Source organism: Urocitellus parryii, chromosome 10 (genome assembly GCF_045843805.1).
Source record: "Urocitellus parryii isolate mUroPar1 chromosome 10, mUroPar1.hap1, whole genome shotgun sequence".
NCBI classification, from domain to species: domain Eukaryota; kingdom Metazoa; phylum Chordata; class Mammalia; order Rodentia; family Sciuridae; genus Urocitellus; species Urocitellus parryii.
The window spans coordinates 83436032-83461703 of NC_135540.1; the positions used below are offsets into that span (position 1 = coordinate 83436032).

At 39.0% G+C, this 25672-nt stretch overlaps 1 protein-coding gene across 1 annotated transcript in view; it reads right to left on the minus strand.

Annotated features, from left to right (window-relative positions):
- Positions 1–22916, minus strand: part of Fras1 (Fraser extracellular matrix complex subunit 1) — a 267670-nt gene extending 244754 nt beyond the window's left edge. The window contains exons 1-5 of the mRNA XM_026403132.2: positions 22905–22916; positions 22521–22628; positions 14317–14409; positions 5636–5795; positions 3833–3966 (exon numbers count right to left, since the gene is read on the minus strand). Of these exons, the coding sequence (XP_026258917.2) occupies positions 3833–3966; positions 5636–5795; positions 14317–14409; positions 22521–22628; positions 22905–22916 (507 nt within the window). The remainder of the gene's footprint in view (positions 1–3832; positions 3967–5635; positions 5796–14316; positions 14410–22520; positions 22629–22904) is intronic.
- Between the last annotated feature and the right edge of the window lie 2756 nt (positions 22917–25672).

The following is a 25672-nucleotide window of genomic DNA, read 5'->3' on the forward strand; positions in this document are numbered from 1 at the left end:
GACCTAAACCCCATCAAGAGAAAGGAGTAACTCTGAAGATGCAGTTAAAGAACAGACTTCTGAACACTACTACAGGATCTAAAAGGAAACCCTTCAGAGCCATTTTGTAAGTGGAGTAAGATGTAGAAATATGCAGTCTGTTAGCAAACAGAAGCAGGAAGCAATAAAAGAAAGACCACACTGAGGAAGAATTAAAAGAAAAATGTGTAAAGCAAATGTGTCAAGTTAAAAATCAATACTGGAGATAATAAATATAAACTTGAGAAATTCTCCCCATATGCTAAGGAAAGACACAAAGTGAAAAATGATGAGAGAACATGATTGATAAAGAGGAGGAGGTGGTGAAAAAACTAAGTGTCATAGATGTTTCTGGAAAAAAATGTGAATAATTAGAACAGATGCCATTCATCCATACCAAACTGAAAAAAACACATTTCAAAAACTGGAACACAGTCTGACGGGTTCTGTAGGCAAAGTATGTGAAAAGACATTCCTAGGGATCTTGCTTGACCCTGCGATAGCTATCTTGGTCCTCTGCCATTTTGTCTACCAGGTGACCCTGGCACACATCCCAATCCCCATAGTCCTTAAGATATTTGTCAATATAAATTGGAGGCAAAACTCTTTTCATGGTTATCTGTCAACTGCCACAGAACAGCCATGGTGTGCCAGCCACTGATGGCTGGGGTATTTCTTAACTGACACTGGACTGTGAAGAGGTTTGGAGAAAGGCCAGGTGCATTCTGGTTGACTGTGGCCCACACTTGTCTAGCTTAGCATATGAACACCTTTCCACTTCCTGTTCTGGGTGTGGGGATTCCCCTGTCTTGTAACTGCCCTAGATACACTTTTATCTGTAAATCAGCAATACATTTTACCTTGTGAAACCCTGGATTTGTCCACATCCTTCTACCCCACCCCCACCCCAGTGACATGGCACCTTCTATCTTTGGCTGCTAGTTCTCACATATGGGATTGGGTTTTTCTGAAATAGTACTTCATCTAGAACTATCTTGAAATATGTTTTAATTATAAAGAAACATCCTATAAGGATACAACAGAGTAAAACTAGCTTCTTATAATGGAATAGAAAGGAGACAGATCTCAGACTTCTCTCTGAAGCTAAATTCTGAAATTTAATGGAAAGGAGTCTATAAAGTCTATACAGGACAGCTGTAGACTATAGCCCCTACAGCTGTCCTTCATGCATACAGGCAATGAGAAATAACTGTTAAATACTTAGAGAATCAAAAGATTCACCAATCATCTCTTTCTTGAAAACATATCCAAAGATGAAGTTCGAACTACTCAGATAATCAATATTAGGAATAGGGAAAATGTGGTATTAATAAGACTAGTGGGAATATCATTAGAAACAGCTCTCAGTAGTTTGAACAGATCATTTTAGTGAGACTACAAAAATGTGAAGGACTTATGGCTCAGTTCACAAGGCATCTGGACAAAAGTTGAAAGCCTGCAATATCAGTATGAATTTAATCCCTCATTAAGGGAATAACCCTTATGTGAACATAAGGAATTTCTTCTTTTGTTAGGGATTATCACCAACTTTTAGAATGTAATTATAACCGTGCAAATAAACATCCGCATTTTCCTTAAAAAAGACTAAAATGAATTACCACAAAAAAAAATCTGTCCTAGTCTTTTTGAATGGAGGAAATATGGGTGATAATTTTCTTTCTGGTTTCCCAACTTTCCTTAATGAATATGCATTCCTTTTATAATTATAAAACCTCAAAACCATTGTAGTAAAAATCATGGCAATCCCTGAAGACAAGTTGGGTATTTTTCCAGAGCATAAGTCCTGAGAAATAACATTTCTACTGGAAAACTAGTGTTTTCCTTATATTTAATGAACTCATGCATACAAAATATTTGTAAAAAATGCTCATTGATGTTAGCAAATATTGTGATAATTATTATATGTAAGTGCTGGTAACTCCTCATTTAGGAAGGCAAGATAGCATAATGGTTAGAAATAGGAGTCAACATGGTTTTCTGAGGTTGTAATGTACAAGTACAAAGGAGAGAAGTGCTGTCACTTCCTAACTGCGGGACCTTGAGCAAGTCACTTACTCCCTCCCAAATCTCAGTTTTATCAAATATAAAATGAGGATGATAATAAAAGCTCCTGCCTTATAGAGCGATAATGAAAATTACACAGGTCTTAAATATCAATGACTGGTACATATAAATTACCCAAAGTGTGCTGGTGGTGCTAATGGTGGTTGTGATAGTAGTGGTGGGGTGATGTGCTACATCAGTAACACCAATTCTATAGTATCCCTTTATATTATTGGAACATTCAACATTTAATAGCAACATTAAATCAAGAAAAGTGGTTCTAAGTGATCTGACAGTTGAATTTTTTTTAATGTCATGGTAAAAACACAGACTTCATGCAAGAGTGATTGAAATCAATCTATTTCCAATTCTTCAGAGGGCCTGTATATCATTTAGCTCTAAAGTATGATACCAAATTTTGTCATCTCACATTATCATATTGATGCGAACTGTAAGTGAATACTATGCATGAAGCAAGAGCTTATGTTTAATGTTTCTTAAAATTAGAAATAGTAATATATCTGCCCCCACCAAATAGGCAGTATGTGGTTGAGTTTTTGAAGAATTAAGGCAGAAAGTCCTCCATGGAGTGTTTCCTCCATTACTACTCCCACCTCACTTACTGAAATGGTGGTAAATTGCTTCATGACCCTTCCTACACAAGAGCACTACACCCCAAATGTGCTATCAAAGAGCCATGATGTGACAATGTCCTCCAGATGTAAGAGCAGAAGAGGGAGATACTATGCAACTTAATCAGTGGCTCATTTGTAATCTTAAAGCTGGGACAAGACCTGGTGATGAATTGGGAGATGAGAGTGATCAGGGAGCTGGTATAGTGTGGGCAATACAATCTAGTCCTTCAATTAGATACGTTTTTCCCTCCATTTGACATTTAGCATTTCATGTCTAATTGCCTTTTGTCTGCCTTTAAAAATATTGCCCAATTGTCACAAGATGCCATGTTATTGATTTTGTTTTATTTGACACAAAGTACTGCTCTGTATCAACTGAATGTTGGCTTCCAGCTTTTCCTTAGATCAAAAATGAGCAATTTTCGACTGGAGGCAAAACTCTTTTCATGGTTATCTGTCAACTGTCACAGAACATCCATAGAAGCCTCTGGAAGAGCAAAAAAAAAAAAAAAAATCCTATAAAATACCATGTATACCACATTTGTTTTCAATTGATTTTCTCTTCCAAATTTGTGTGAAGTGCCTAACGTTTTGAAAATCAGACCAGCTTTAAATGAAGAACAGTATCCCACTCTCTTAAATACCTCTAGAGAAAATCCTTAGATAATCTGAATCATTATCCTGTAAGAATTAAATCATGTACATCTGGATAATCATGCTCAAAGACATGTATGTGTCTTTAAAAAGCAGACTACACCTATACACTGAAAAACAATAACAAACCCGATTGTATTACGAAATTTTCCAGATGTTTAGCTTGACATTGTTGGAACATCTGTAATTCAAGCTGGAGGCTTCCTTGTGTGTACCCTCAAGGCTCAATTTCATTATGTAACAATTAGCCTAAATGGCTGGTAATTAGACCTATCTGTAGCTTCTAAGGGGAAAAGAAATGTCTTGGAGGGAGTCTCCAAAAGTATAAGGAAAACAAAGCAATTCTTGCTTCATGTCTCTAGTGCTCTGGAGGCTGCCTAACATAATCTCAGAAGAGACTCCAAGATTTTGAACAGGAAGTTAACAGCCTGGACAAATCTACCCAGAGGTATCTCCCTTACCTGGTTACAAAACAGAGGCAGGCACTGAGCCGCGAAGCACTGCACGACTCCATTTCTGCACACACACTTGGCACACTGGCTCAGCCTCCAGTCCTCCCCATCCTCAAACACACGGCCTTCATAGGAACAGGGTTCTGGAAGGTCGAAGGAGTCAGCATTAGTGGAAGAATGGTGTGTGCTGATCTCAGTGCTAAAGGCACAGGTGAGCCCTATGGTCTGGTTCAGAGTGCACAGCAGGAGGCTCTTAGGACTTAAAGCTCCACAGTCACTGCTACCTTGAAATCTCTTAGTCTGTGTTTTGTAAGTGAAGGAGGGGACATGACGCCTCAGCCCATGCATGGTCCCACCTCCTACTGGCTTCCTGGGTTGGGCTCTCAGCTGCCTGGTCCCCAACCCCAGCCCAATGAAGACTTCCCCCCTCCAGTGGGGACCATGGTGTGGGTTCCAGGAAGCTGCATGTGCCCTATGCACCAAGTCATAGGATGGGGCCCAGGGTGCCTAGGAGAGTCTTCACTCACCAATCAAGTATCCCCAGGCCCCAAGGAGTATAACATTAAATAGCAAATAAAAAACATGCCAGATGGAAGGAGAGAGAGAGACCTGGAGACCACAGAGGCAAAGAAAAAGCATTTCCCCCTGCTTTTTAAATAAAGGAGTCTGGAATTTTATAAATTAGGTAGTGGGGGCTGGGTGATCCTCCAATTTCTCAAGGAAAAAAATGCTTCCAATATCTTTCTCATGGAGGGCCCATGAGAAAGCCCCTTAAGACCTAAGAGAGAATCCCACAAACTCAGACAGCACCTTCCATACCACTGGACTCCGTTGTTCATGCATTTTCACTTGCTGGGTCACTTGGCTCCAAAACCACTGCCAATCCTTTTCTGGCGGGTGATGACTGAAATGCTCAGGCAAGTATTCTACTCATCATTTCCTGAGCACACTTTGTAATACTTGGAACAGTTCTCCAGAGAAATGGGTTGCCAGGTATAGAACAAATGGTATGGGAAAGAAATCAGGGATCTTTTTAAAGTGAAAGGGCAAGAACAGAGTATAGGCTGCAGATGCTACTGAATAAAAGAGGTATTCCAGCTATTATAAGTCACAAGAAGGCATCATGCAGCAATGACAGTAATTTATGTTTATCATAAAGACTATTCTATTTAGTCGTATAAACGGAAGAGACATGTTATTTTAGTACAATAAAAGGGGTACATGGACCAAGCACAGATTCTAACCAGAGGGCCTGGAGCCTGATCTTGGCTTGCTGAGCAAAAGTTGGATGCCTCAGTTTGTAACAGGATTAATCCCTTCAGTGAGGATGCAGTAAAGGCTAACAAAAAAACTTCTTTTTGTTGAGAATGTCTGAGAGAAAGATATTGTGTCATCTCAAAGGCCAGTTGACAGAATTAGTGCTAGCAATATGATATGGAGAAGAGATTTGCTTGTTCTCTCCACCAAGGGGCAGGAGGAACTATGTTGGCCTTGTGGAATCATATCAAAAGATAGTCCCCCTCCTCCCTTTTCCTCTTGGGAGCTGTAAAAGCTGAGTGAGGCATCTGGCCAAGGCAAAAATCAATCAATCAATCAGAGACTAGCAGAATCCTAAACTGGGAATGGAATTTAAGGATTTTTTTCCCATCACACTCTCTGATACCTCTCTCCCTACCAAGTGCAAGGTTTCAACTGGGTTCCAATAAGGCATGAGTTAGAGATTTTTGAGCCACACAGGACAAGGAGACAAGAGTCTGGGTGCCACCATATAACCTCAAAGGCAAAGGTTCCTTTCCACAAGCCCATACTCACTCCCAGGGCCCACGCAGATTGGGCAGCAGCTCCCTTCAGGGATGAATTCCAGCTCCTGGGGTCCACATGACAAGCGTGGGCATGGCTGGGGGGTGCACCTTACTTCTCCATGAGTGCAAGAGCACACACTACATGGGGAAGAGGCCCACTCTGTTCCATGCTGTAAATCAAGGGAGAAAAGAAGAATCAGAAGGTTAGTTCCAGAATATAAGCCTCATTAGCCAAACAGAAACAAACCTTCCCTTATACAAACTGAGGATGAAGCTCAGGAAAGGTGGAAGAAGGCTTGAAAAGTTGAGACCAAGGTTTGCAATTTTCCAAGTTGGAGACCAGTTTAAATATAGACTTTTGTTCTATTATCACTAAGATTTTATATTTGAAAGTTTCAGAAAAACATAAGAAGAAAATAAAAACGATCTGAATACCATCATTAAAAAATTCTATAAAACCCCAAGTAAAATATACACACATTTACTATGTTTTTTTTTTTTTTTTTGGTATGTGTGTGTGTGTGTGTGTGTGTGTGTATGTGATGGTTCTGTCACTTTTTTTTTTTTTAAGATGGGATCTCACTATGTTTTCCACACTGGTCTCAAATTCTTGGCTTCAATCAATTCTCCTGCCTCAGCCTCCCAAGTATCTGGAACTACATGCATACTCCACCACTCCCTGCCTATCTTGTTTATGGTTTTTTGATGGTATTGGAGACTGAACCCACGACCTCACAAATGCTAAGCACATGCTTTACCAGTGAGCTATATCCACAGTCATTTTCAATAGCTCTTGCTCTTTTTCCTTTCTTTAATTTTACTTTTCATCCATATTTATCCCCCCCTCCTGTTCCAATGACCTTATAATCTTGGGGAAGGTGTGATAGTCAAGAAGAGGTTCCTGCTCCATCCAGGTCTCCCAAAAACTGTACAGAAGAGACACTCCCAGTGAATGTGTCTATCCACACATGCAGAATGCTCCTAAGCCACTTAATGCTGGAAATACCATGCTCTCAAAGCATTTTGTCTGGGATCTAAGAGATCCAGGCTTTGAGCTATCCTGTGATATTACTAAGTGCCTAAAGTATCTATAGGAGTCACTGTCAATGTGATGCAGAATAAACCAGCATGTAAAAAGTTACAAACATTTGTATTATCTTGTCTTTCCCCTCCTTTCCTCTTATATGACATTTTGTATAACCCTGAGGATCGCCTTCCATTTCCATGCAATTTCCCTTCTCACTCCCTTTCCCTCCCACCTCTCATCCCTGTTTAATGTAAATCTTCTTCTCAAGCTCTTCGTCCCTACCCTGTCCTTGTTTACTCCCCTTATATCAAAGGAGTCATTTGGTATTTGTTTTTTAAAGATTGACTAGCTTCACTTAGCATAATCTGCTCTAATGCCATCCATTTTCCTCCAAATTCTATGATTTTGTCATTTTTTAATGCAGAATAATACTCCATAGTATATAAATGCCACATTTTTTTTATCCATTCATCTATTGAAGGGCATCTAGGCTGGTTCCACAGTCTTGCTATCGTGAATTGAGCTGCTATGAACATCGATGTAGCAGTGTCCCTGTAGCATGCTCTTGTTAGGGCTTTAGGGAATAGACCGAGAAGGGGAATAGCTGGGTCAAATGGTGGATTTACAGTAGAAGGGGTAGAGAAAGAAAAGGGGAGGGGAGGGGAGGGGAGGGGAGGGGAGGGGAGGGGAGGGGGGATAGTAGAGAATAGGACAGACAGCAGAATACATCAGACACTAGAAAGGCAATATGTCAAGCAATGGAAGGGAAACTGATATGATACAGCAATTTGTATATGGGGTAAAAGGGGGAGTTCATAATCCACGTGAATCAAACTGTGTAATATGATGTATTACGAACTATGTAATGTTATGAACGACCAATAAAAAAAAAAGTTACAAACATGCCACTAATTAGGGAAATAGCTGCCAAAATATATATTCTTGACCGCAGAATGGAATACTGGTGGCCTTTCCCAAGATAGAGGAAAAAAAGTAGTTTAATGAACTTTTCCACCTGCAATGTTTTCTGAAACCACTCTCCTTTGTCTCACAGGTAGCATCTGACTAATGTCCAATTCAGCACAAATCGTATATGGACTTTTATTAAAATATCACACATTCTAGACACTCCACCATCTAAATACAATCTGGGGTTTACAACTACAAGTGTCATTGAGAAACATGAAAATAATTATCCTCTTGTGTCCCTTCAAACTAGCATCCAGAATAGTTTTTCATTTTTCTCAAACACAAAGCAGCCATCTTACCTGAACAAGTCAGTATTCTTTTATTCTGCAAATTGTTGCCAGGTTGCAAGCAATGCCAAATCTAATGTTATAAAATTATTAGAAACCTGGATATTATTGTAACAATAATAGTAACAGGTAGTTGTGATCATCCAATGATTTGGGAATCCAGCCCTTATCTTACTATCATAATTATTCTCCTCTAGAGAGACTTATTGGGAGTGCAAGAGGAAAATAATGCATGTGCACTCTCTCAGAAACCAAGGATTTCCTTGACCATCTGCAAATTTTCAGGTTAATTCAACCCTTTCTGCCTTGGGAGCAGGGGTAAGTGGCTTAATTTTCATTAATCTCAGCTTCCTTGACTATAAACATGAAATGGTAGGATGTCCCCTTCCTTTGTTTCCTACAAAGTTTCAATGAGGAAGACTGTCAGAGAGCCGCAAGGGATGGGCAAGCACAGGCATTCACTCAAGACACAGTCAAGGCTGCCAGGGGAGTCGTTGGCCAAAGAGCACAAATATGCAGTTACAAGATGAATGAGTTTTGGCATATGTAATAACAGATGCATTAATTTGTGGTATCATCCAACAATGTGTATGTGTATCAAATCATCAGACAGGATGTGTGATCCATTTTTATTTGTCAATTAAATATTCAAAAATAAAAAAGAAGTTGCTCAATCATCTCCCCTCTTTCTACTGCATGAGTTCAGGGTCTTCCTCCTGTTTTTATACTTTTGTGCTGATTATGAGTAGTGGCGATAGAGATGGATACAAAGGCCAAGTCATCTCCCATCAATTTTTACTTCTGCTATAATTACATATAAAACTTCAAATTTAGCTCAGCATATAAATACTCAAGTTCACAAATTATAGGCTAATAAAAGACAAAGTGCCACTGACCTTTGACATTCATACATAGAAAATCCTAAGTATAAAACAAAGGAAAAACTTATAAAATAAAACTTAATAGGCTCTGATGAATTAAAAATTTTAAATCTGTCAAAAAACATAAACAAATGAAAAGCCAATGATAAACTGATTTAAAAAAATTAACCATAATGTATAAAAGCACTTACAAGCAATAAGAAAGATGAATATTCCCAATAATGCCAAAAAGCTTATGAATGTTCAACTTTATGAATTAAAATAAAAACTGGATGACATTTGTTAAGATCAGATATGGGAGGAGCTTTAAATTCATAGTATCTACTGCTGATGAAGCTGCAGTGAAATGGGATTTGCCCACAGAGCCCTGTCTTACACCTGGAATATGTATGCAGGTAGGCCTCAGCCAGGTGGTCACACTAGAAAGGAGGCTGCATGGTCTGTGTGATGCCCACTGGGCCTGTGGCTAGATGCAGACATTTAAAATGGAATGTTAATGATGACAGGCATCACAGCTTCAACACCCAAAGTCTTTAGTGCTTCAACCTTCAAATTGTGCTTTTTAAGTTATCTGAACAAAATGATCAACAATACACAAAGAAAGGCTTACATACAAGGAATTCCATCTCGTTTTTCATAGTGAAATTGGAAATATTTTAGTGAAAACTAAAAAGCTACCCAATTTTAATAATAGGGAATAATGTTCTCCAAGGGTATCCTAGGGAATTATTTACAATACAATGTAAAAAGGACATAAACCATATACACAGCATAAATCCAGTTATGTTAAACCATGTATCTAAACTGAGCCCAGTGGCACACAGCTATTACCCTAGCGACTTGGGAGACTGAGGCAGGAGGATCTCAAGTTCAAAGCCCACCTTAGCAACTTAGCATGGCCCTAAACCACTTAGCAAGACCCTGTCTTAATAAATAAATAAATAAATAAATAAATGAAGGGTGGGTGGGGAAGTTGCGGTAATAGTTCGCTGAGAGAGCGCTCCTGGGTTCAATACCCAGTACCCCAAAACAAACAAATAGATCTATATGTATTATCTATCTATGTCCACTGTCAGCTCCTGCCAAAAAACCCTGAGACAATATTAATGGTGTTTTTTCAGAGTATTGGGGTATTTGTGACAGAGTATTTGTGACCTTTTTTCTGCTTACACTTCTATTTTCTAAATTTTCACCAATAAAATATTCTTATTTTTGTCACCACAAAGCAAATTACTGTTTAAAATATCTAATTATTCATTTAGATAACTTAAATAAAGTCAAATTTGAAGGCTGTTTAAAAGCACTTGAAGTGAACTACTCTATTTTATTAAAAGTTAAGAGGCTAATTCTAAACATCTAGACATTTCAGTTCATTAAAACAGAGCTTGTTTCTGTTACTACTGAAAAGCACTGTTGTTTTTAAACACTTGTAATCACACCACCGTTCAGACGGAGACCAAAAAATTAACTATAATAACAACCTGTCAATCATCAAGCCTTTTCATCTGTAAAATGAGAGGGCTATGTTAGTGAATCCCTTCAGTACTTTTGAGCTCTATGATCATGTGAATCTATTATTTAACTCAGGAGACACAAAACTAAGCAATGGATTCTCCCTTCACAATAAGCTTAAGAATACTGGGAATAACAAAGAACATGTAGTAGGGAAACTCCTTGATGTCACAGCTACAAAAACAGCTTCAGTTGGTGATACGGAAGTCTGCAGAGTGATAGAATGACTCTCTTATCTCTTGAGAAAATAGGTCACATATGTTCCTTCCAAGTTTGTCTCCTACACCTATCCCTGGAAGAGAAACACCTTCCCAGAGTGTTCCAAGGATTGATAATGCATGAAAAGCAGCCAACCTAAAGATCAAGGAGTTCCACACATGTTGAATTTTACTTATACACATATAAATAATTTTATAGTATTCTCCATATCCATTTACAAGAGCATTATTTTAAAAATATTTTTTAGTTGTTGGTGAACCTTTATTTAATTTATTTGCATGTGGTGCTGAGAATCAAACCCAATGCCTCACACATGCTAGGCAAGTGCTCTTCCACTGAGCTACAACCCCAGCCCATACAAGAGCATTATTTTTAACAAACACTGTGGTAGCAAAGAGCTTTATAAAATCAAGGAATAACAGATGCACAAAGCAAGGCTCCCCCAAGACCCAGATTTAGCTGTGCCATCTTAACCTCGCTAATATCCATTTGAAAATATCAGACTTTGACATGGGCAAAAGCAAATTCCGCAGACAACATCTTAAATATATTCTTCTGCATAGTCAACTAATAAGTTAGCTTAGCTGTTTGCATAAGTCCAAAAGAAAGATAAGGTCATAAAGCTTTTACTTTGGCTTTCTGACAGAATAAAAATAATTTTTTTTCATATAATTTGTTCCTGTTATGAAGTTATAAATCCAGCATGCTAAATATCCGGGTATGTTCACAGCATATTATAATTACATCCTCTACTTTGAAGGGAACAGGCCACAGAATTCAACATTCATTTCTTTCCTCACAAACATAAATTACTTCTCTTAACCTCATGGACGGGCAGCGTGGGCCGCCCTCTCCTCGCTCCTCCCTTCAATGGGCCTCAACACTAGGGCATTACCACTTGCCATTTTCTTTCTTCAGTGACATGATAGGTGCTTGGATCAAATTAGTAAAAAGGAAGCAAAGGGAATTAATGGTCCTTCCTCCTACCTTTCATGAGGTGATTTGTGGGGAGAGAACAAGGGAAAGGCCAACAAGTCTTTAGAAAACACATTTGAGAGGAGAGTACCGGGAGGTCACAGATGAAGCAGACTCCCCAGATCCTGGCTCTAACAAACCCGACATAAGGCTCCCAAATAACCTGGAGTCAGCCCAAAGCCCTGCATTTTCCTCACTCCAGGAAAGATCTCGGGACTTGTCTAGACCTGCTGGGATGCCAGTGGTAAGTGCTGCTTGCTGCCTGCCCTGTGAGCAGAGGCGTCTCCCAGGAGGCCCAGCTTTTCACTGGGGTGGCCCTCTCATGAGGCCTTAAACTCAGCCCATCTCTGATTTCCCTGGCTTGTAGCACATTTTCTAGGGACAGGATTGCTTCAGCTGATTCCCCTGTGGCCGCCCCCCATCTCTCCTAGCTTCTGCTAAACCCCTTAGATCCAGGCTTCCTCCTCACATCTCCACAGAGTTCTTAACACACCAGGCTGTTTTACAGCAGCTGGGAGAGTCTCCACCACCTGCCCTGTGGGAAGCAAGCCAGAGGCCAAAGAAAGGATTACTGCTGTTCAGCAGGAGAGGAAAGTACTCTAGAAACTGCTTACCAAACAAGCTAAAAGGGGGGGGGGGGAAGAAAGGCAGCCAGATTTAGAAAATTGCCTGGTAGAGCAAGTGACATGGCAAGACTCAGACCAAATCACACAGTGTCAAACCTGCTCAAGAAAATGAATAGGCCAGGCACAGGGGTGCACACCTGTCATCCCAGTCACTTAGGAGGCTGAGGCAGGAGGATCACAAGTTCAAAGCCAGCCTCAGCAATTTAGCAAGGCCCTAAACAACTTAACCTGACTAAAATTAGATTTTGTCTCAACTTGAAAAAAAAAAATCAAAATCAATCTCCGGCGCTTTTTGAAGAGGCAGACCACTAGCGTTTTCCTCCCCTCAAAGCTAGAGTTCTCAAAATTCAGCCTTTTCCTCAGTTACATCAAGTACCAAAAATATAATAACATTTTCTGAGGGAATAAATTTTGAAAGTGCACATGGAAAAACAACACATGGCCATGTTCTTATCCAGTTCAGAGATTTCTACATGATGGATTATTGGAGAAGGTGTGAAATGCAAGGGAGACGGGGAGAGGATAGCCAAAAAGAGGACTTTCTGAACGCGCATGGCAAAAGTAGGCGGCCAAGGAAATTTCTAACCAATCCATGGCAACTCTGTGGCCTCAGAATTGCCCATTGACACAGGTCAATGACCAACATGCTCGTGGGACGAGGACAGGAGAAGGTGGAGAAATGATCTGCTAACTGAGTCTTTCATCAATGTATATTAAGCATCCACTTTGGGAAAAGTTCCGGGCCAAGTGCCAGGTTACTTTTGGATAAGAGGCAGAGAAGATAATTATAAAGATATTGAAAATATCATCAAGACTTTCAAGCATCTTAAATTAAGAAGATTTTACATGTGCACAAATGTAGCATTAGAAGCCATTGGCAAGTGTCATTAGAGTAATCCAAGCAGAATTATTGAACTCGGGTGGCACATGTGCCTGGTGTCAAATCTTATTTGAGAGATCTTTTCCCCTCAGATTCTGACCTTATTTTGGCTCCCAACAGCTTGAGCAGCACACGATGATGGGTAGTATGAAGACATTCCCAGTGTAAATCCTGTTTGGGTGTCTTTCAACAACGCATTGTGCAAAAGAGAAAGAGTAGCTTCCTCATGTAATTAGGAGACAGTGGCTGGAGTAAGATGATCCAGACCCAGGGGAAATGAGCACTGTACTCACTGAGATTTAGGAACACACACTGAATACTAGCTGAGAGTGGATATAGCAAACCCTGCTAACCTGTGCTCTCTCCTGAACAGGTGGAGGCACTAACTTAGGGAAAGTTTTGTATCAGGTAGAAGATGAAGATTAAATCAAAGAACCTCTCTCTATCACATTCAACCTGGTGCCTCTGGGTAACATTTAAGTATGAGTGAAGATTAACTATTTTCATCATTTCTAATATAAACCTAGCAATGGTGCTTTTAATCAGTATTTAATATCTCTAAATTAATCCTAAAGGATCTAGAATGAGAAGATATAATTTTAAAATCTTTAGGATATTTTTCTACTACTGTGATTCTTTACAGGATGGAGAGAAGGGTGTGTGAGCATTTTGCCTACTAAGGAAAATTTGGTCATGTCTGCAGACATTTCTCATTGTCTTGATTAAAGTTTGTTACTAACATCTACTGAATAGAAGCTAGAGATGATATTAAACTCCCTATGATTCATAGGACAGCCCCCCAAATAAGGCCTAAAATGTTGATAGTACTGAAATTGAGAAACTACCTGAATGGGGTAGAATTATAAATTATGGTTCTAAAGACCAAGGTTATCCCACTTATTAATAGTAACATGCATTGGCTATTTGCAATTCAATTTTTTTTATATCTTTGAGTAAAGAGTAATATCATCTGCTTTATTCAACAACTCATGGGTTGTTTATAACTATCAAATAAAATATATATAGTATACAAAAGAAAGGTGATACTTTTCACAACTTCTCAGTATTAACATTCTCATACTACTCATTATTCAATCAGATTTAATCTATAGATATTTATGTAGGGCTAATGGGATAAACAGGACAGTTTTCATCTTATTCAAGAAACCTAATTGCCCATAGAGAGTCAAATGAGTTTCAGATCCTCTGCAGGCCAGGTGGAAAAAAAATCTCCCGTCAAAAAAGTTTAACATTCGGATTTCTCTTGTCAACAATCTGCAGACATAGAATCAACCTGGGATCAGAAAATACTTACCTCATGGATTCTCTCTTCATGGTGGCAAGATCCAGGAGTCCTCGATACACACTCTGGGCAGCACTGATTGGCAGCTATTTGAAGCACTTCTCCCTAAGCATTTAAAAACAGCTCAGTGTAAAACAGCAACAGCAAACAGAATCACATGGTTCATCAGTCCCCAAGTATCTTAGAGTCTCTAAATCTCATGAGTGTCCACCAGTGACAACAACAGACAGGATAAGTAAATAAACTAACAAAATGATCCTTAAGAGGAGCTTCTATGAAAGTAATTTCCTTGGGAAAAAAAAAAAAGTCTACATCTTTTCACATGTAATGAAGTGAAGAATTATTTTCACTAGAAATGCTCCACACAAGAAAGGCAGTCAGGGTGAGAGAAGAAGCATATTTCCTTACGGGTAGTATTTTCCTCTACTGGAGAGAGGAAGAAGATTCTGGTGCATGGGGGATGGCCACCGAGCTGGCAAATCTTCTAGCCATCTTGGTGAGGCCTAACGCTGAGGGGAGCTGAAGGGCTGACAGTCAATTTTTACTTAAGAAGCAGAGTAACCAGGCACTTGGGGGCAGGAGGTTGAAGGACAAAGTCTGTCTAGGAAGTAGCATTGTTGTGGAGGTATCATATGTAAGTACTATGGGAAGCTGGGTAGAATTCCTGGGCTCCAGTAAAAATCTGTCCTGTTTTTCAAGGTTTTTTTTTTTTCTTTTAATTGCAATTTGCTTCTGGATAGTATCAAAACAATGGATTACCACTTGATATCTCAAGATTTTTTGTGGAAGTTATCACATATTTAACTAACAATGAATTTGCCACTATGAAGAATCTATTAAGAGTTACTAAAAATTGAGTGATTGGGGGTGTAGCATAGTGGTAGCATACTTGCCCAGCAATTGTAAGGCCCTGGAATCCATCCCCAGAATTTATATATATATATATATATATATATATATATATATATATATACACACACACACACACACACACACACACACACACACACACCAGAAGGTTGGTATTTGGGGCCCTGTGATTCTCCTATTCTATCCTCTTATTCACACCACTCCTCTGCTATATATCTTAGGATTTCCCCAATTCTAGATGTGGCAGAACAGGCAATGAATAATTCTGACCAAGAATGGTGGAAGATTCTTCATTAGCCAAGAAGTCATGACACATCCACAAGATAAAAGTCAACCAAGAATTCAGTCAGTAGAATGAAAAAATAAAATTGTGTGTGTGTGTGTGTTTGTGTGTGGTAATATTTTCTTTGTTATTTTTTGTTGCTTCCATTTTTTAAAAAAATTGTATCTACAAGAGAATTCTCATTCGCACAACTACATCCACAAGCGTGTATGGGAAATAGGGTTGAGATTTTACAACAGTTAATCCACTACATAGATAAATACATCAATAACAGTAATCGCCAAATTCTTATTTGCTTGATAAAGAACAAAATTTATATGATATGGGATTTTATAAAATTGCCCATTCTGTGCAACATTAATGACTTCTCCGAAAAGTCGCCTCTGAACCCAAATAGAAAAGTACACTTCAATTTCCACTAAGATGGCAATAGAAATTACATTAGCATAATTTCTCCTAAGAATTTCATACAGATAGGAAATGAGATAATCCAGTTGTTTATATTCTAACTTGGCAGCAAGGAGCAAGGGAGAAAGGCAGAGAGAATGGAAAACTTCAAAGAATGTCTTATGCCTCCAAATTAGTTTTCTTTTATTATATAACTACTAATTTTCAGATATGGTTCTCAAAAAACTCATTTCAAAAATATAGTATTCTTTATGTGTGAGTGGCAGTGGGCAAGAAGAAAGGGAGGTTCCCAGCGAGGGTCCATCTGTTGAACTTCCGGTGGGGCATGACAGAGATGAGGTGAAGGAGGATCAAAAAATGTTGCAAGTGTGTGCCTGGAAAATGGGAAGCAAGGAATTCTTGGCACCTGACCATGTAACCCTACACAGCTTGGAGAGCTGTGGACTGCACAAATCACACAGGCCCACTCTTCCTCTGGGCTTTGCTCTGAAGAGCAATGAAAGTGACTGCATGGGCAAGAGACATCAAGGACAACTGTCAGGGGAACTGAGCAAGAGGACTTGATTAGGTTCTAGAAGCACAACTAACAATAAGGGATAATTTCATAATTTTAGCTAACATTTATTGAGTGCTCATAAGAGCTAGGTACAGTAGTCTCCTTCCCATGTAGGATACATTTCAAAGCTCCCAGTAGATGCCTGAAACTACATATAGTATTGCACCCTATATATTCTATGTCTTTCTTACATACATACCTACATATGATAAAATTTAATTTGTGAATTAGGCTCAGTAAGAGATTAAAAATAATAGCTAATCATAAAAGAGAATAATTATTTTTAAATGCTGTGATAAGTTATATAAATGTGATGTCTCTTTCAAAATATCTTATTGTACTATAGATATTTTCAGTATGTGAATTTCAGTACTTAATGTTTTTCTTCCCAACATCACGATTCTTGAGCTTTGGGGCAATTATGAAGTGAAATAAAGGTTACTAGAACACAGCACTGCCATACCAACACAGTGGATCTGATAACTGAGATGGCTACTAAGCAACTAATGGGCAGACAGCATATACACTGTAGATACACTGAACAAAGGATGATTCAAGTCCTGGGCAGGATGGAGGAGAACTGTGTAATATTTCATGACACTACTCAGAATGTCATATGATTCAAAACTAATGAAGTATTCATTTCTGAAATTTTCCAGATAATATTTTCAGACCATGGTTGACAATGCAAAACAACAGGTAAGAAGGCACTACTGTACTAAGCATATAAAAGCATGCACAAATATGTTATATATATATATATATATATAGTGTGTGAGTGTGAGTGTGAGTGTGTGTGTGTGTGTGTGTATTATGTGGCACCTAGATCTCAGTTTCTTCTCCACCTTATATCTGAGCATCATTCTGACAGCTTCAGTGTCCATGAAAATGATCAATCCCACATTCTTTCTTTGTACATTATTTGACCACCTCAATTCAAGCAATCCTCACTCCATTTGTCTTGAAAAAGCCCATAGCCATAGTTAAACTTGGAACCTATCTGCACTCTACACTACTGTAGACCAGAAGCCTTCATCTCTCTGAACCTGTGCCTCCTAGTATTTAGCTCCCATTCATCCTCACTCCCACTAACCTTATTTCCCTCAGAGACTCTTGAGCACCTCTTTTCCTGGTAGCCATTCAGCCCCCAGTTGGCATTGTTTTCCTACTGATGTCAGTCTCAACACCCACCACTTCCCATATCTCTACTCTGTCTCTTCATGAGAATGGCAAAATCCCAGTCCCGTATCTATCCCACATTTTGTCTTATCCTCTTTTATACTTGACTGGTGTGCATTGCTGAGAAAAGCATTCCACTCTGCAGCTTGGTACCCACAAGTTCATGGCCTCCTGCTCCCATAACACCACACTTTATCTGACCTTGATCAGTCCCTTTCTCCCCTCACTGACCTCTAACATTCACTACTCTCATAACTCCCACAAGAATCTCAAAATCTTCACAAAGAAACATCACTAGGTATGAACTGCATCAGTATCCTCTTCCTTTTCTCGCCCTCAGATTTACCTGTATCTGTATTTATCCATGGGTTTTTCTTTCCATTCCTAGAGAATGAGGTTGCTTTCCCACCCCATCCCATTCCATACTCTGGAATTCGTTACGAACTACTCTAATTCATTTTTTCTCTTTCATTCTCCTCCCTCCCAACCTTCATGTCTTCACCTTCTCTCTCCATTCTGGATCATTCCCCTTTTCTCCTAAGGTGATCTTGTTTCTCTCATGCTAATATTAAAAAAAAAAAAAAAAACTAAAAAACAAAACAAAGTAAAATCCCACCCCCATCCAAGGGATTATTCTACAAATGCTAGCAGAAGGCTTCTGTGCTCATCTGCAATAGTGAAGGAAACAAGATTGCTGCTCTCAAGGAGCTTACAGTCTGGAGGAAGAGCAGACAAACGGGCATATGCATTCTAGCCAAGAAGTGTAAGAAGGGTAAGCACAAAACACCATGGCAGTACACAGGAGGGTAGATGGCTTTGGGAGAGGAGTTCAAAAAACTTCACAGACGAGCTGTTGTCTTCCAAACATCCCCCTTCTCCACTCAGTCAAGCTTTGAAAGAGTAGCCTTGAGTTAACCTTCCTTTCCTCATTTTCCATTCAGTCCTCAAAACTTAGCACCATGACTCCCGCTCCCTCCATTTCATTCACATTAACCCACATGTTGCCAAATGCAGTGGATCACATTGAATTCTTCTCCCACTTAGTCCCTCAACTGTAGTTAACACAAAGTCCTCCTGAAAAGCCTCTACTCCCCTGCAACCATATCTTGCTTTCCTCTTTGACCATTCCTTAGCTCTTGCCTCTCTCACCCTGTCTTCTTAAACTTTAAGTTCTCTTTCTCCTGTTCCTCTGGCCCAAACTCCATCCTTGGCCTTGTATCCTTTTCACACACCATCTCTTTGGATAAGTTCATTAATTCTAAAGGCCCCAGACACCCACATTATTACTTCAGCTCTGTCTTCCCTCTGAGGTTTGTTCTCATATATCCTGCTGACTGGCTTCTCCCTGGACACTTTAAACTCAACTTGCCTCAAACTGAAATCATCACATTTCCCAGTTGGACTACTAAGATATACATATACTGACAGATAGATAGATACACAGATACCTAGTTAAGATATAGAGGGATCAGTTGGTGGCTCATCAAGCCATAAACATGGAAGTCATTTCTCCTTCTTTCCCTCATCTTCCTACCTTCAATCAGTTCTACTGACGTATCCCCTAGGTATGTATAGAACCTAACCTTTCCTCTTGATCCCTACACTACCATGCTCTAATTCAGATATCCATCCTTTCTTTTTAAAAAAAATTTATTTGTTCTTTTTAGATATATATGACAATAGAGTGTATTTTTGACATACTATACATTCATGGAGTATAACCTCCCATTCTTGAGGTTGTATATGATGTAGAGTTACACTGGTCGTGTAGTCATATGTGAACATAGGAAAGTTATATCCAATTCATTCTACTGTCTTTCCTAGTCCCATCCTCCTTCCCTTCCCTTCCCTTCACTCCCCTTTGTCTAATCCAATGAACTTCTATTCTTCCTTCCCCAACCCCTGATTATATGTTAGCATCCACATATCAGAGAGAATATTTGGCCTTTGGTTTTTTTGAGATGAGCTTATTTTACTTAGCATAATAGTCTCCAGTTCTATCAATTTACCAGCAAATACCATAATCTCATTCTTCTTTATGTTTGAGGAATATTCCGTTGTGTATATATGCCACATTTTCTTTATCCATTCTTCCGTTGAAGGACACCTAGGTTGATTCCATAGCTTGGCTTTTGTGAAATGAACTACTATAGATGTTGATGTATCTGTGTCACTATAGTATGCTGATTTTAAGTCCTTTGGGTATATGCCAAGAAGTGGGATAATTGGGTCAAATGATGGTTCCATTCTAAGTTTTCTGAAAAATCTCCATACTGCTTTCTAGAGTCATTGCACCAATTTGCAGTCCCACCAGAAATGTATGAGTGTACCTATTCCCCTGATTCTTGCAAACAATACTCATCCTTTCATCTGTATTATTCTCATAGCCTCTAAATTGAAATCCTTGTTTCTAATATTATGCTTATCTTTGAAACACCAGTGGTATCCTTCCAAAAGAAAACCTGGCCATTCTGCATTTATGCCTAAAATCTTCATTAGCATTCCATCACCATGAAAAGAATTCTAAGCTCCATAGTGCAGCCTACAAACTTCTCTATAACTGTGAATTTACCAATTTCTAGCCTCATCCCTCATTCATTCAGTCAAAAATATTTATTGCATACCCACCACATATCAAGTATGATTGCTGGTGTTGAAGATATATAGTGAATAAAACAGACAGTAAACAAGAGATATCAGCAAAAACACATAGTACACCAGGCAGTAGTTAGTACTATGAAGAAAAACATGGAAGGTGGATACAAAATGTGAGGAAGGTGGTAAAGGGTGGCAATTTTAAACAGAAGATCATGCCAGCAAGACTTAAACTAAAAGATTAAGATAGATAGATAGATAGATAGATAGATAGATAGATAGATAGATAGACAGATAAACACTTTTGCCATAGGGCCTCTCGCTTTACTGTCCCCACAAAATTGTTCTAAGATATGTGGTGTGCGTATCTGTGTGTACTTGTATCCAGCGACCAGCAAAGAGGCTTGATGGCTGAAGCAAAATGAGCAGAAGATGCTAGGGGAAGATTGATTAGAGCGGTGCAGTAATACCTTAAAAGACACCGTGAGGAGTTACTCCAATTGAGAAGAGAAGCCATTGGAAGTCACTGGAGGGTTTAAGGAGAGAAGCAACACGATCTGATGTCAGTTTTAATAGGATCATCCTGGCTGCTACACCAACATTACAATGAAGAAAGCAAGCACAGGAGCAGTGAGACCAGATGAAAGGCTACTATGAGAATCCAAGGGAAAGATGGTAACAGGTGAAACCAGAGTGAGAGCAGAGAACTCACATTTGCAATGTACTATTGTATGAAGGAAGAGCTGGGAGATCTGCAAATGTCCTGGATGTAGGAGGGGGAGAAAGTAAGGAGTCAAAGATGGTGTAAGATTTCTGACCTGTGTACCTAGAGAATGGATTTACTGAGATGAGAAGAAGTAGGAAGAGAACAAACTAAAAAAGATGAAATTGTGAGCTCAGTAGAGTACACGCACCAGAAACTTTTTCAGTAAATATTTTAGCCTTTGGGATTCACAATTAGGTCTATATCACAACGCTTGTGACTGAAGTATAAAAGCAGCCAAAGATAATGCATGAACAAATGAGTATGCCTGTGTCTCAATAAGTTTTTAGTTTTTGATTCTAAATACTGAGTTCATATAACTTTCATAAGTTATTGGTCATGGCTATTTTCAACTATTTAAAAATAAAGAAAATATTCTTAGTTTATAGGTCATAAAAATATAAGCATCAGGCCACATTTATTCTGCTGACTCTTGGTATAAAACACTTTAGTTTCACCAATATGTCTTCTAACAACTAATTTAGGGCTTCTTCTGTGATATCACAGCATGGCCCCTACATCACCACACAGACTCTGCCATCAACCAATTGGTGATTTCTTAGGAGTACTGACTCCATACAATAGAAGGATTCATAATATGCAGCAAAATATTAACATTTGTGTACTCCCTGATTCTCAGAAATCCACCCACACAGAAAATGAGAAATAGTCTAAAGGCATACCTTCATTCCAATGTTAGGGAAAAACAGAACCTTATTATTAGCATTAGATGTAGAAAGTCTCAAGATTAATTACTGGGGGGGGGAGGGCAGAAACCAGAAAAATAAACTGTGCTTATGAAATTGACAGAATGCTTTCTTAAGAAAATAATCGGTCTTCTCTAGGGAGCTTCAAACATTCAAATTTCAAACTTACACCTTTTTAAAAAAATATATTGACTTTAAAAAGAGTCAAGAGCTAGAAAACAAATTATTCTAACAAAACATTTATAGTCAGAAAAAAAACTGAAAAGTTTTAACAGAGGATAAAGGAGGACATATCACGCATATGCTTGTTCAAATTTGAGGACAATCTTGTATCAAGGACTCTCTTGCTTCTTCAGGAACCTGCTGGCAACACAGTGATACCATCAGGGGCAGACACAAGTGGAGTTTTTAGAAAATAGTATTTGAGAAGTCAATTTTGATGTTTGACTCATGCAATGGTGCGATGAGTTGTTGAGATTAGTGTCAACATCTTTGGCTTGTGCCAAAATCAGGGAAAAATCTCTGGGCAGCAGTTTACTAATTGTACCATCTTGTTTAATTGCTTAAAATCTCCAGGCTTCACCTTTCTTATCTGTAATGTGGGGGTAAAGGCACCAACTCTCCATAATACTAACTGGGATAACAACTGGTAAACCTTCAACTGAGCACCTTGTCCTCAATAAATGAAAATTAATATATTCTTACATGTGATATGTTAAAATTCTCTCATGCATTTCCTAAAGCTCGCAATTAGAGATTGAGCTGAATGTTGAAAACAGATGATCAATAAGATGCAAAAACCTGACCCTTCACAGACTAATCCAATATATTTAGGGTACCATTAGGATATCTTACCTTCTCAAAGGCACACTGAGGGTTTCTGCAAACAACAGGTTTGCAGATAACGATGTTGCCATGGCAACGGCAGTTTTGGCATGAATCAGGCTTCCAAACTGTGGCATCCTGCAAAGAAGCATAAGCTCTGAGTTAAAAACTGATCAGTCAAGGTCTGAGCACACAAAGGCAACACCATCAAAAGCCCCAAATCCTGAACAATTAAAAGGCAGAGGAGTGTCACAGGCACGCCACACACAGTACTCTCTGGGCACTGATTAACCCTGAATGGCAATAAAAGCAGTATGATCCATTTCACAATAGTCAACCTACATAGCCAAAGACAAGGGCATTCAGCACACAGCTGTCAATACCCAGAGTAGAAAGTATCGATTAGCCACAAACCTCTGAGGACATGCTGCTCCCTGACTTGAAGTTTCTTTTTGCTGTTAACTAGCACAAATTATCTGAGAAGGTTTAAAGGAAAATGACTTTTTTTTTAAGGTTCCAGGGATTGAACTCAAGGGACCACTGAGCCACATCCCCAGCCCTATTTTGTATTTTTTTTAATTTAGAGACTGGGTCTCACTGAGTTGCTTAGTACCTCACTTTTGCTGAGGCTGGCTTTGAACTCACGATCCTTCTGCCTCAGCCTCCCAAGTCACTAGGATTACAGGCATGTACCACCATGTCCTGTAGAAACTGACATTTTGTCTAGCTCTAATCAGTATTCAAAAAGCAGAATTTGCCACCAGATCATATAAGCACCTCAGACCTCACTCTGCTTACTGCATATTTCAATGCTCATCAGAGACAGATGTATGTAAGTGGTTCTGTTTTTCAAGATACATTCACCAAACACATATGCACTGAGTAGCTGTTTTGGGATCTTAATTGGGATCTTAATGAAGTCCAAGTATGGGACCATCTATGAAGATCTCACACATTATTTTGGATCATGAACGTTAAGTAAACAAAAATGTCATTACCCAACAAATTGGGAAGAAAAATAGTGAACAGAAAAGAGAACCCAGGCTCTAATAAAGGTCTCAGGAATTTCTTTCCTATTTCTCACCCTCTATCATGTTGAATCCTTATTTCAATCCTACTATTTTAAAGTAACTTTTAGCCCAACTCTTTCAGAGATTCCACAGAGACCTTTTCTATCCATTGAAATGTTGCTATGATGACTTTGAATTTAAGCAAAAAGACACTAGAGGATGTACTGAAATCCATTTTCCCAGACATTCCTATTCCTATTCTACATGAGTTGAAAATAGCCAAACTATTCGACTGAATTTTAAACACTAAACCTGAGAATGCTGTCTGTACTATTCTCTGGTTTAAAACTACTCTAAGGCTCATCTTTGCTTCAGATGGGATAAAACACAGACCCTACAATCAGGCCTTCACCTCGCTTTCTGGGCTTGCTGAACCTCACAGTCCTGAGGCTTTCATCCATTCACAACAACTAGGTCAAGTTACTGGACAGCCCTGCCTCCTCTCACCTGGTCTCACATCTCACTCTCCTGCTGGGATCCCTACTCCTCCCTGACTTCTCCTGGAGGAGTTTGCAAACCCACACTCTCTTTACATGCCAACCTCAGAGTTGAATCATTCCTACCCCTATTCCATGCAGCTCTTTGACACTCCGCTGCAACCCCACTTTGTCCTGCACACACTGTCACACTTTATTGCACTCATTTAAATGCCTGTTAGCCTTGCCAGAGCAGACTGTAAATCCTTTGAAGCATGAACTTGGCCTGCTACACTGCAGATCCTTAAAAAGAGGAGTTAATAGTTCATAAGTTGCTTAGTGAAGGTTTATTCCCCCTTTAAAACTTTCTCATCCTTTTTTTCCCCTCAATAAACCAAAATCCAAGTGCTACTCAATACTCCAGGGAGAGAAAGAAAGTTTCTAAGCTCCTGACAGCATCATCAAAACACAAGCATTTGACTTGAGCTGGGAATGGGCTGGAAAATGGGTGGACACAACAGACACTTTTACATGCAATGGCAGAAAACGAATGTGATGGTTAATGTTAAGTGCCAACACAGCTAGGCTATGGAGCCCATTTGTTTGGTTGGACATTAGTCTAGATGTTTCAATGAAGAAACAGGTGGTCCCCAACTTTTGACTTTTTGACTTTAGGATGGTACAAAAAATATACATTTAATAGAAACCATACTTTGAATTTGGGGTTTGAATCTTTTCCCAGGCTAGCAATATGCAGTGTGATACTCTCTTGAGATGCTGAACAGCAGAGCAAACCACAGCTCCCAATCAGCCACAAGATCTCCAGGGTAAACAACAAATACTCTACAGCGTCCTGTGTTGCTATTATGTACAGGTAATAGGTACGTTAGTTGCATGAAATGCATTTTTGACTAATATTTTCTTACAATCAATGAGGATATAACCCATTGAGAATTGAGGAACATCTGTATTTTGTGGATGAGACTGACATGTACTATCGGTTGACTTTTAAATAAAGGAGTTTACTTTCCATAACATGATGAGCCTCATACAATTAGTTAATGTCCTTAATTGAAAAATCTGAGGCTTTCTAGAGAAAAGGGAATTCAACCTTACATCTATAATATGGCTCAGGAAGTTTAGGCAGGAGGATTGTATGTTCAAAACCAGCCTCAGCAACTTAGCAAAGCCCTAAACAACTTAGTGAGATCCTATCGCTAAATAAAATATAAAAATGGGGGCTGGGGATGTAGATAAGTGCTTAAGCATCCTGGGTTCAATCCCTGATACCAAAAAAGAAAAGAAAAGAGAGCTACAACATGGAAATTTTGCCTGTATTTCCAGCTTGCTCATCTGTTTTGTAGATTTCGAACTTGCCAGTGCATGAGCCAATGAACAAATTCCTTAAATACCCCCACCTCCTATCGGTTCTATTTATCTGCATAACCATGACTAATGTACCAACACTTGTATAGATTTAAATGGATATGCATGACACTCTACACAGAGTCACTTCTCAGGTCAAGAAACGCTACGCTCATAATCACTCAGAGAATGTGCTTCAAATACAGGTAATTTTCCAAAGTTATTTTAGACACATAATATGTATCTGAGGTAAGATGACATTCCCAGTGGCTGACTCACAAATTCTAAGTCAAAGCAAATGAATATCAGAACTTGCCTTGTATTATTTCTG